Source organism: Aplidium turbinatum, chromosome 2, assembly GCF_918807975.1.
Source record: "Aplidium turbinatum chromosome 2, kaAplTurb1.1, whole genome shotgun sequence".
Taxonomy (NCBI): domain Eukaryota; kingdom Metazoa; phylum Chordata; class Ascidiacea; order Aplousobranchia; family Polyclinidae; genus Aplidium; species Aplidium turbinatum.
The window spans coordinates 30,550,197-30,561,786 of record NC_137473.1 but is presented as its reverse complement, the minus strand read 5'-3'; the positions used below and the strand labels follow the sequence as shown (position 1 = coordinate 30,561,786).

General features: G+C 38.8%; 1 protein-coding gene across 1 annotated transcript in view; it reads right to left on the bottom strand.

Moving 5' to 3' along the window:
• Window positions 1-954: 954 nt before the first annotated feature.
• LOC145788497 (alpha-galactosidase MYORG-like) overlaps window positions 955-11,590 on the bottom strand; it is a 33,533-nt gene continuing 22,897 nt past the window's right edge. The window contains exons 2-4 of the mRNA XM_082600260.1: window positions 4,385-4,926; window positions 3,560-3,740; window positions 955-2,512 (exon numbers count right to left, since the gene is read on the bottom strand). Of these exons, the coding sequence (XP_082456386.1) occupies window positions 1,469-2,512; window positions 3,560-3,740; window positions 4,385-4,926 (1,767 nt within the window). The 3' untranslated portion in view covers window positions 955-1,468. The remainder of the gene's footprint in view (window positions 2,513-3,559; window positions 3,741-4,384; window positions 4,927-11,590) is intronic.

Below are 11,590 nucleotides of genomic sequence, written 5' to 3'. Positions count from 1 at the left end.
TTAATATTCCATTCAAGCAGATTAATATTATCAATTTGTGTAGTGATCGAGTACCTCAAATTTTGTGTGAGATTCTAAATGTCTGAAGTTTGTTTGTTTCCGAGGTTTGTTTCCTGATTTTCATCAAAATAAAATACCAGCTTTTTAGAATCATCTAATTCTGCAAATCTTTTTACTTTAGTACAAGAGACCTCTGCAGTCTGCAACTAAATGTCGCTAGATTAAATTTTATTACATTATTATTTACAAAGAATTGTGGGCGGGGATGAATATAGGAATCAATTATGGGTCTCAAAAGTTTAGTCTAGTTATAATATGCCTTTTCATCTACAATTTGCCTGAAAAATCTACATTTTTAAGCTTACATGTTTTACGCTAGGGAAATAAATGCCCTTTTCCCATCATTTACGCTCGCAAAGTGCCCTTTTCAACATAACTCTCGCACTAAAAGTGCCCTTTTTTGAAAATTTGCCCACCTAGTCCCAATTTGTGAAAAGATGCTATGCGTTGAATTAATGTAAAAATGAACTGTTAGGCTAGCTGGGTTCTTGGAACAAATAGAAGGGCTTCTGTGAATGTTTCTCAGTTTCAACGTATCCTAGTCAGCAAAAGTTCCTTTTTCTGCACGATTTTAACGTTTAGCGACGTTGAAACGATGCAAAAACGACAATTTCTGCTGGTCGGGATAACTAGGCTACGATAACTAGGCTTCGGAAACTAGGCTATGCTACCTGCTGATCCTAAACGACCACTACATCTAACTAAAACTTAAATTATTTATGATCTTACTAAAATAAAGAAAAAACTTACATAGCAGCACTATCAAGAATCATTACCTGAATACAGTGCAGTTGTGCACTGTGCAGCCTATAAAAAAACAGTCTTAGCTTTCCAGACCTGAAATTACAGTTTTGCATAACAACAGCATGGAACTCTACAACTCCTCTGGCGGATAATTTGTATTTTCATTTTTTAAAAGGGATCAATAGGTTTAAAATTGTTTTTGGGGTTAAAAAATAACAAAACCTGTCAAACCCCAAGATTGGCAACACAGTAAGCCTTTTTGGAGCAGTGTGACACCATGGGGCGTCAAATGACATCACAATGCGGCGTGTAAACGCGTGGTCGGCACTGGTAGTATAGCAAGTTTGTTTGAAAGTCAACGTGAGGCCAAAAGAAATGAAATTCAAGTCAAAACGTATTTTAGAAGTATTTTTTTGTTTTTAACAGCTTTGTTAAGTGAGTGACACTTAAGCAGGGCCGGATTGAAATAAACAGAGGCTATAGATTATTTATTTTTTAAGGCTCCCAACCTCCACCCTAACAGCCATGGAGACGAGTATTTCAAACAAGCAATGAATAAGCTATTATTACTTACACTTGAAACTAAACTTTAGATTATAACACAGTTTAGTGATAGCTTGTCACAAAATTATTTTTTTAATAGTTTGTAAGTTTTAATATAAGTTCAAGCTAATTTTTCCCACCAGGAGATTTCTTCCAAATCAACTTTATAAGATGCTATCCATTTTCCTCCTGTTTTAATACATCCTTCAAGTTCACTGTTATCTGTGCAGTCTGAACGCATTCTATCTTTCCATTTTACAGTTTCATCACCTGGTAAGTAAATATCTCTCTGTGTAACACCTTTTTCAGTAATTGGGGCTACGAGGTATTTGTCTCCAACCATGAATTGATCGTCGATCGTAAAAGCTACTTCATCATCATGCTTTGCTTGAAACCACAAGGGGGCGACAAGGAGAGACATTTCCCCAGAAACATAGCGATTAGCCGCAAGAAAAAGTTCGTCGTAAACCACAGTTCTATGAAGATTTACGTAACGATGAGCTATGGATGTCACTGTAGCGTCGTATTGCCAAGGAGAAATAGAAAATTGCATGCAAGGCAAAAACGCTCCCAGCTCAATCCACCTAATGTAAAGTTCTCGGTCGGGTTTCAAATCATTTCTTCCAAACACGTATACATTTCCACCGATCATGTCAGGAAGTATGAAGGGATACCCAAGAATACTAAATGTAAGTGCAGTTGGGATTATAGTTTGAAATCCCCTAAGGTTACCCCAGCTAGACCCTTTATCCATTAAGCGCATATAAAAAGCCTTGTCTTGTGTTTTCCAAGCTGATCTCATTTCCGACATGTTGCCGCCAATTTTGAAAGCTGCACTGGCGTAAGCTGTTGAATAATCACCGGGATTTTGGCTCTTGGTTGCAGTAAAGTTTAATCCTGACTTTGGCAAGTAGCTTGTTTCCCCAGCATCGAACTTAAACGAATCTAATCCGTAAGTTGTTTTGATATCAGTCAAGATTTTTGTATACCAATCTGAAGCCTTCAGGTTTGTAAAATCAACCAATGACCCTCTTCCATTCCACCATCTGATCACTGCTGGAGATTGGTTTTCGTTTAAAACAAAGAAATTTTTCCGTCGAGCATACGCGTAGTTCTTGGAATTCAAGTTTATAAATGGAGTGACCCACGTAGTTACTCTAAACCCCTGAAAGCAAAAATGCATATTTAGCAATATATTTGTGTGATAGGTTTAAAACAGTCATGTGGGCCTTGCTGGCCACAGAAAAATACCACTCGTCGTCGTGTGAGCCTCTTGGGCAGAGGGTCTATCATTTTACCAATTCAGATTCACGATGTTTCCAGACTACACTGGAAGGTTACTAGAAAGCAATCAGTCTTTAGTTTCATATCCATGACGTGCAGACCTTTCACTCCGTTAGGTTGCTTGAAGATGGAGCAGTTATTGATGATGTGGTCTGCGGTCTGTTCCTCGGCACCACATTCACAGGAGGAGGAAAAGGCCATTCTCTATTGGTGCATGGTTGAGCAGAAAAGCCCGAAACCCGTACGAAGACGGTTGAGGCGCACCCATGCCTGTCTTTGTATTGTCAGGCTGATGAGGCGTGTGTCGGCGTCGGAGATGAACGAATGGAGTCTGATGATACTTGACTTCCATTCAGAATTTCATTTATGGTCTGACCAAGTAGCTACATAGATGTCTTATTCATCAGCTTTGTTGATCAGAAGTTGAGCGGCTGGCACGAATGGGTGTCTTGATTTCAGTCAACAAGGATGCTCGTTTGAGAGAGCAGAGATCTTGTGGTAGAGAAGATGGTTAGTGCCAGTCGGCGAGAGACAGAGTGGCTTCTTCGAGACGAAGCTCAGCAGGTTGGGTGCCAGTAAGAATGGGAAAATTGGCCAATGGTGTGGAACGCAGGCATCTGGTCACTGTGCGCAGGGCGCTGTTTATGGCAGTGAAATAGGATACCACATAGAAGACACATAAAAATACAATTTAGGCATTACAACATTAAAACTCATAAAACTAAAGCAAGACGTTTTTTTTTTTATAAAAGATATGAAAAATGTAAGTCAAAACTTTCGTAGCTAACCGATCAACCAGCTATAGCCAAAATTTTGGTACATGATAAAAGTAAATTACATGCCAATATAGTTGCCATATTGAACTGGATGGTAGGAAGTAGTAACATTGGTAGGCATAGCCTAACATTTTAAATGATAGTTTGTTTACTTGTTTATGTAGTTGATTGATCATGTCTTTGGCGTTTGGGAACTTGGTTTGATCAAAAGTGAAGTCACCGTAGTTGCTTTCATATCCGTCGTCGATCTCTATCTGACTATTTGTGAAGTTGTGAAGCAAGATTTCTTTTGCAAAGTTTTCAATTGTAGTTTGATTTATCGAAGACTTGTATCTACAAATGTTTCAGGATAAAATTAATACAAGTGTTTCGAGTTATGGATTAAATAGTTGTGTGAAGAATTTTGTGCGTTTTTTAAAATGAGTTTTGACTTCTGTGAGTTAGTAAAATTTAAAAAAATGGCTTGGTAGTTTACTGACTCAAACAAGTTTAGAAACCTTTTTGTCATAGGCCTGTAGTGTACAGTTGTACACCTATGACAAGGGCGGTTGGAAGGATAATTTAGGCTCGGTAAAAACAAGATTTTGGGCTCCAAATAAAGATAGTTCTAATAAAACAAAAGCTTTTTATCCATAAAAGTGTGGTTTCTTCACGTTCCCAGGCTTTTTGGAAAAGTAACGGCCTTTAAAATCTGGGCCCGGGTCCAAAAGTACCCCTTGCCAGTTCTAATTCTTGTGGCATAGAATAGACTAGTATATTTAAATAAGAATAGACCTTTATTAGTTATTTGCTATCAAATTTATGGCATCAGTCCATATTTCATAACAACAAAGAAACCATCAGTGTTTATTACAGATATGGTTAAATGAGTACACCCCAACCTTGGCATACAACGCAACATGTAGGCTTAAAGACTACAGTTAAGTCTACTACAATACTATATACAATATAGCCTATCAAAGATAAAAAGTGCTTACCTTGCCCATGTTGACCAGATTGGATTTTTCATCATTAACAAATCTGGCAAGTCTTTAGGCCTTTGTATATATCCGTTACTTGGATTAGTGATAACATGATGAATATCTTTTGGTGATTTTCCAACGCAAACGGTGTAATTTAGTCTGAGAGTATTTTTGTCATTTTCCAAGTTTAAATATGTCGGGCCCACCAATTGCGATTCACTGTAACTTGCTTCCAAACAAATAGCTTCCTCCGGTAAGATAGATACATACAATGGTGTGTCAAGGTCAACGACAATGGCTGATCCTCGAGAAGATAAAAAGTAGCGATCTAAAACGTTGCCGAATCTCTTTGGAAGATCAGAAGATAAAAACGATGTCGCCTTTTTTAAATTGAGTTTATTAATTGGCCATTTTTGTGAAACCATTTCAGCTCCTCCGAACCAACTGATTGAGGTATCTCCATCTGAAGTTTTCATATAAATACAATCTCGAACTCGTGGATTAGCTTCATCTCGGCATAAGAAGTTGCTTTTAAATTTTGATTGAATAGACCAGCACTAAACAAATATAAAAAACGTAGCCTATATTTGGTTTGAAAACCTTATGATCCAAAACAATAGCGCAATGCCTCCAACTCTCAATACGAGGAAGGAACATGCAATAATGATGACGAAACAAATACAAAAAAGTGCACTACAAGCAGAGGCGTCTAAGTAAGAGGTTGGAGTAAAAGCCATTTTTCTTGGTTTACCTCAGCTAAACTAAAAAACTAGGTCTCGTTTGGTTATTCAAAAAATGGTAGAACACAGTTGTAGCCGGTGGTCTCTGTTCAACTCATCAAGCCCTCTACACAAATTAGCCTACTTGTTGCATATTTCCAAATTTGAATTTCCGCCATAAGCCTACAAAGATAGTAAATGAAAGTATTTATAAGCAGAACAACCTCTTCCGATTATCGGTCACAGTGGTAAAGCATAATATCTTCGTGGGAAAGTTGTAACATAAATTTCTCGGATCGATTCGTCTGTATGCGATGACACGAAAAAATACTCTTCTGAAAACGTCTTTTTTCAAGAATTTTATTTCAGCAAAATATAGCCACAGACTGTCGAAAATGGGGTGCGACGCGATACACTACTAAAAATTTGTCACCACAATACAAATTACTGAGATAAAAAACGGAAATTTCGTCTAGTTGGTAAGCACAAGCAAACAGTTAAATATTCGACCAACTTTTCAAAACGACAATTCTAAAATGACAAATTGATTGCAATATTTTAACTGCACGTAACCAGCTTATGTGACGTAATAGTGCATATGCATTGTTATGCAATTCTCAACAGGTGTTCAAACGGTTGTGCAATGTTATGCTACATGTGCAATGCTTTAATTTACAGGTCTTACGAAGTATGTTGCAATCTCTGGACATTTTCTAGCAATTTCCATGACGTAAGACGCCAGCTAGGTTAAGTAGACCATAACTGTTTTATGTGACGTTTGATTTGTACAGAGATTGTCCGGAACATAACGACCCCTAGTTATGACAGTCTGACATGGCATAACTAAAAAAGAATTTAAGGACAGTCGTGAGCCAATAAATAAAAACACACGACACACAAATTGTTTGAATCACTCATGGTTAGGTTAATACGCAAATACAAAGGGCATGCAAAGAATGAACAACAATAAGAATGATACACGACGATGCATGAAATTGGTACCATAGGTACACGCAAAAATGACTCTATATACAATGGTTGCGATAATAACCGACTGTTCCGGGCTCAGACAAATGTCGGTAACCGCAGACAAAACTAGGCTCAAACCCTAACTCTTAACCTTTTAAGGAACATAATATTTCTAAGAAAGTTTTTTCCCAAATAAATATGTTTGTGTTGTTGAAAATGGCAACTTAAATTGAATTTAAGACTTTTTTTTTAATTTCTTTGGTTGTTTATTATAAAATGGTATGGTACATATATGTGTACCATTGTCCCTTAAGGGAAATTTTATTGATAACACGTTTGGTTATAGTTGTTCCATATTAGGAGCCCTAGTTGTTCATAAGCACTATCACTTTACAATCTTGTGATTTTAAAGATTTTACCCACATGACTATTCAATGTTAGGTATGTAGGGGGTCAACCCAGCCCCATATTTATCCCTTTTATTATGAAAATGTTGTTTCCACGCAATATAACTTGATGATGGAAATCAGAAATTACCACATTCGTACAGAAACAACTCCCAAGTATAATGGTGACAGTTCAGTAAAGTTAGCCACACTCATGGTAGCCTACAATGAGAAGCAATTTTTACCATTTACATAGCACAGGTGGACATTGCACTCAACACATATAGGGGGTCAACTCAGCCCCATGTTCACCCCTTTTATTATGGAAATGTTGTTTCCATGCAAAATAACTTGATGATGGAAATCAGAAATTCCCAAATTCATACAGAAACATCTTCCAAGTATAATGAGTGACAGTTCAGTAAAGTTAGCCACATTCATGGTACAATGAGAAGCAATTTCTACCATTACATAGCACAGGTGGACATTGCACTCAACACATATATTGTTTATTTTGTTTTGGAGTTTTTTTTCTGGTGCAATGTTTACATATATGTACAATTGTACATAGGCTATTAAAATTTGATAATGTTAAAGAACTGCGAATCAGCAACAACACGAAAACACACTGCCTACAGGCACCTCAACAAGATCTGAAAAGTTATCTGATATTTCCCCCAAGGGACAATGGTACACATATGTACCATAAAATTTATATGATTTTTTTCAATACTAAAATACTCTCAACAATGGTAAAAACGTTTATATATTACAATACAACAACTATCCTTTATGTTTCGAAATGAAATAGAGCAAACTGCTGCTTGTAGTTTCCACAAACATACCGTGAACAGACGTCACCGTGGTACTGCGCTAACTGCTCAAAAACCAACCTTTGAAATGTGTGAAAAATGATCCAGAGTTTCGAAATTCTAACCTTATATTGAACAATCAATGTAGTAGAATATCATCAAAACGTAAAATGAAAAACAATGTTCATTTTAGTTGCGTAAGTCCAAAATTTTCATGGTACACATATGTACCATTGTCCCTTAAAGGGTTTTAAGTGTTCTTTACGGGGGTGAGGCACGAAATATCCCTCAACACGTAGTCTACTTTCACTTCCCCCGTACTCTCATCATAGTTGCAAACGGCAACTTTAGCTCTCCAAACCACAGGCTTCCCTTTCCTAATTTGTGGGACCACCTCATGCACCCTCCCAAGTTGATACTTCCCACGTTTACCAATGTCTTGGAGAGAACTCACCACTACAAGTTGTCCAGGCTCCAAATTTTCGGCCATTTTAACCATTTTTTTCGGCCCTGAAGCCCTAGCAAGTAAAAATCTATCCATTTACTCCAAAACTGCTGAGAAAGTGCCAAATTGAACCGATAATCCCTTCTTAGTTGGTCACGATCATGTGGTTGCCCAACAGCACAGTATGGGTCCGAGTAGGGTCAACAGTGAGGCAGGGATGATGACAGTAAAATTCCTAGGGTCGTCACTCAAAGGTACCAAAGGGTGTTTGTTCACGATCCGAACGGCACTGCTGGTGTACGTAAGCAGTTCAATAAAATTGGGCTTGCGTATTGAAGTGTCCAAAATGTGAAAAAAGTATTTAGTCATATCGGCCACGAAACCAAATCTACTAAGCCAAAATCTAGCCAAGACATCTACCAGAGGGCTTAACAAATCAGGACACGAAAACATTACATCATTTATACAAGTTCCTCGGAATTCAGACTTGCCATCGTAAACAATGCGTTTTTTAATTGTGACGTCACAAAGTATGTTAAATACCACTCAAATCCCTTTACATTTCCTGCTTCACCAGCACGCTCAGTATAACCATTAGATTTAAGATCTTTCATGGTGTCAGTAAGGAAATCACGCAGTTCAGGTTGTTTTAAAGCCTTCTTTCTTAAAGCAGCAGCTCTATCTGACGCCAACACAAAATTGTTAAGTAGATCAATATCTTCCTTCAACGGTACAGGTATCTCAAATCGACCATCTTCCAACTCAATATTTGGTTCAACAAGTTCTCTAGCCAAAACGTCATTGCGAGACAATTCACAGGTTTCATTTTGCAATGTCAAATCCTGAATGACTTTATTCAGCTGACTAATAAAACTTTTTTGTTTTTAGTGAACCACCCAGCAAACTGTCCACTTGAAGCGGTTGACTGTCTCTTATCATTAGTCTCGTCCTGTTGCTCAACACAACAAACAGTGTACCAGCCAACACAACAAACAGTGTAACACAACAAACAGTGTACCAGCTCTTAACAATATCAAACTGAAGATGCTTTAAAAGCGAAATCGATATTTGATTACAAAAATGAGGCTGGTACACTGTTTGTTGTGTTGAGCAACAGGACGAGACTGGTGACTTTATTCAGGTCTGCTATTTCCATATCACAAGACTCAATTTTACGATGAAAGCCAGATATGACATCCGACTCGGAAGACGTATCCACTCTGCACACGTTAGCAACGTTTTCATCTAAGAGTGAGTTACCACCACAAGCCAACCAATCAAGCGGAGTAAGTAAAGCATGTAGTTCACTGCGATTTTCACCAACACGCTCTTCTTTTGCCCACATCAAATAAGCGTTGTCGTTGCCAATCAGTACATCTACAGTACTACATTCACTCAAATGATACATATTCACGTCATGAAAGTGACGGAAACCACTTAAATCCTGCTTATGCGGTAAAGTTTTAACATCGTCAGCCCAAGCTGGGTTAACTACTGAAGATACATCACAAAACAGTTCATCCGTCTCTAACGACTGGGTGTTGAGTTTAACAAGGTCAGCACAAGTAGCTTTCTGACGAGCCAGAATATCCATTTTAAACGACGCTTTATCATACGATTTAAGGCCAAGTTCGCACACCAAATCACTCGAAACAAACGTCAACTGCGAACCAGGATCATGCTGACAATACACCAACTTCGATTTACCAGTTATTGGATTCAAAATACGAGCGGCAGTAGGCCTAACGTGGTTAAAGGCTGCTTTAACATTTCCAATCTTAACATTACGCACAGGAACTCTGGCACAAGCATCATTTTTGCCGACCGAATCCAGAGAATCACGTGACGTCATATAAAAATTATGCAAGAGAAAAAAGTGTTCCCTATCGTTGTTAGGCTCACATTGACGACAGTGGTTTGCATGATTACAGTCCCTAACCATATGCCAGTGATGTACGTATACGCCGCAAATTCTACGCCGTAGACTTGCGGCGTAGACTTTTTGTTTACGCTAACTCTTGAGGCCACATTTATTTGGATAGTTGTCGCTTCAGGCTACGCCGTAAAGTTTTCGCGGTTTTTTAGCGCATAGCGTCAACGCATACTTTTTAATGTCTTAGCTGTTGTTTGCATTTTTTTTATCAAACTTTCCAATTTTTGAATAAGTTGAAAGAATGTTTTCAATGGGCAAAGACGTAGTGAAACCAAAACGCAGCAAAATGTCAGATGAACACTTTCAGATGCTTGTGTTTCTTCGTGGAAATTTAAAATAAAACTTGTTTGTTTCGAGTGGTTTATACCGTGTGAATGTTTGGCACCTAGCAAACAAAATGGGTTTACGCTAGTGTATGCGCTAACGCTGACGCCACCAACTTTTTTTACAAGTTACGTTGACGCATACGGCGTATGGTTTTTCAAACGTTTGCGTTTACGCTGACGGCGTCAAGATTTTTTGTATGCGCGTACATCACTGCCATATGCTGGCGCAAACAATTCAAGCATTTTCCAGCTTTCACAATAAATTCTTAACAATTAGACAAAAAACGATATTCCATTTGACCCCGTGACGAACAACAAATACATGCCGATAGGTCTTTACGTCTGGCCTCACCACCGCGCGGTGCGCCAACAGCAGTCGAGTACTGCGAACTCCTTGACATCACATTATCATGGGGTTTTACCGACGTCTGCCTAACCGGACATGAAGGCAATTTTCCTTTACCAAACTTTTTAAAATGCTGCGACTTACCATAATCGCCCTTTAGCATAATGCCAAAATCAGTCGACTTACGCGTTTCCTCTCGAACTACAAAATCGAATAAACTCTGAAAAGTAGGCTCATTAGTGCCACCATACTGATCACCTAAAAAGTCAAGATAACGCTGCTTAGCGTCAAACGGGAGTCGCTCAGCCAAATCCAAAACAAAACGTCCTTCCAATTTATCACGCTGACCATAAGCTAGCGCGTAAAGCAGGCACTGCGACAATGCATCTTTAAACTCTTTCAAATCACTTGAAGAGATCGAAGTCAATTTGCTACCATAACGGTACTTCCTAATTTCCGGTTCGGCAAAAAGACCTCCACGAACTCCAAAACGTTGGAACAAGCGAGCTAACGACATTTCTATCCTGTCTTCCTCTGACAAGCCAGAAGTGTCAGAAACCAAATTAGCAATCGTTTGCGCAGCTGTTCTAACACAAGCTGCATATAACAAAGTCAAACGACTTCCTTTAAAGGGCGAAGCTGCCATCAAGGCCTTAACACGATTTTTAAAGAAGATAAATGGCATATTATTACCATCGTAACCAATCAAGTCCGCCTTATCAAAAAACGTCCTACTATTTTCGTATTCAAAAAAGCAATCCTGTTGTTGAGAAATCGATTTAGCGAGAGAAGACAAGCTATATTCCTTAAGGGCTGAGGGGGCTCAGTCACATGCACATTGCACAGCCCGATCACGGTCCTTACAAACATTAAAATCAGTAGACGCGACATGCCTCTCACAACCACTCAAATTACGTGTAGTTGGCCGATCAAAAACTAGCGGCGCAGAAAACTGTAAAGGGGGCAAAACATTACTTATGATAGCGGCCCCGTGACCTGTACGCTCTGGGGCAGGAGTTCGGCTATAATTCGCTGGCCTTGGCTTTAGATCCTTCGGAAGATCCTTAGCCAGGGCCCCGAGACCTCCTAAAACAGCTTGAAAACATATGGATTGTACTGGACCACTTACGGATTGAACAGGTGTTTGGAAAAGGTTATATAAATTTAACTGCGATGGATGTTCACGTTTGTAATGCCTAGAAGAGCCCTTCTTAGAGCTACGCCGGAGCCCACCTCTGATCCATATTTAGCTAAAGCTACCTCCTTACGTTGTTCAGCCCTCAAC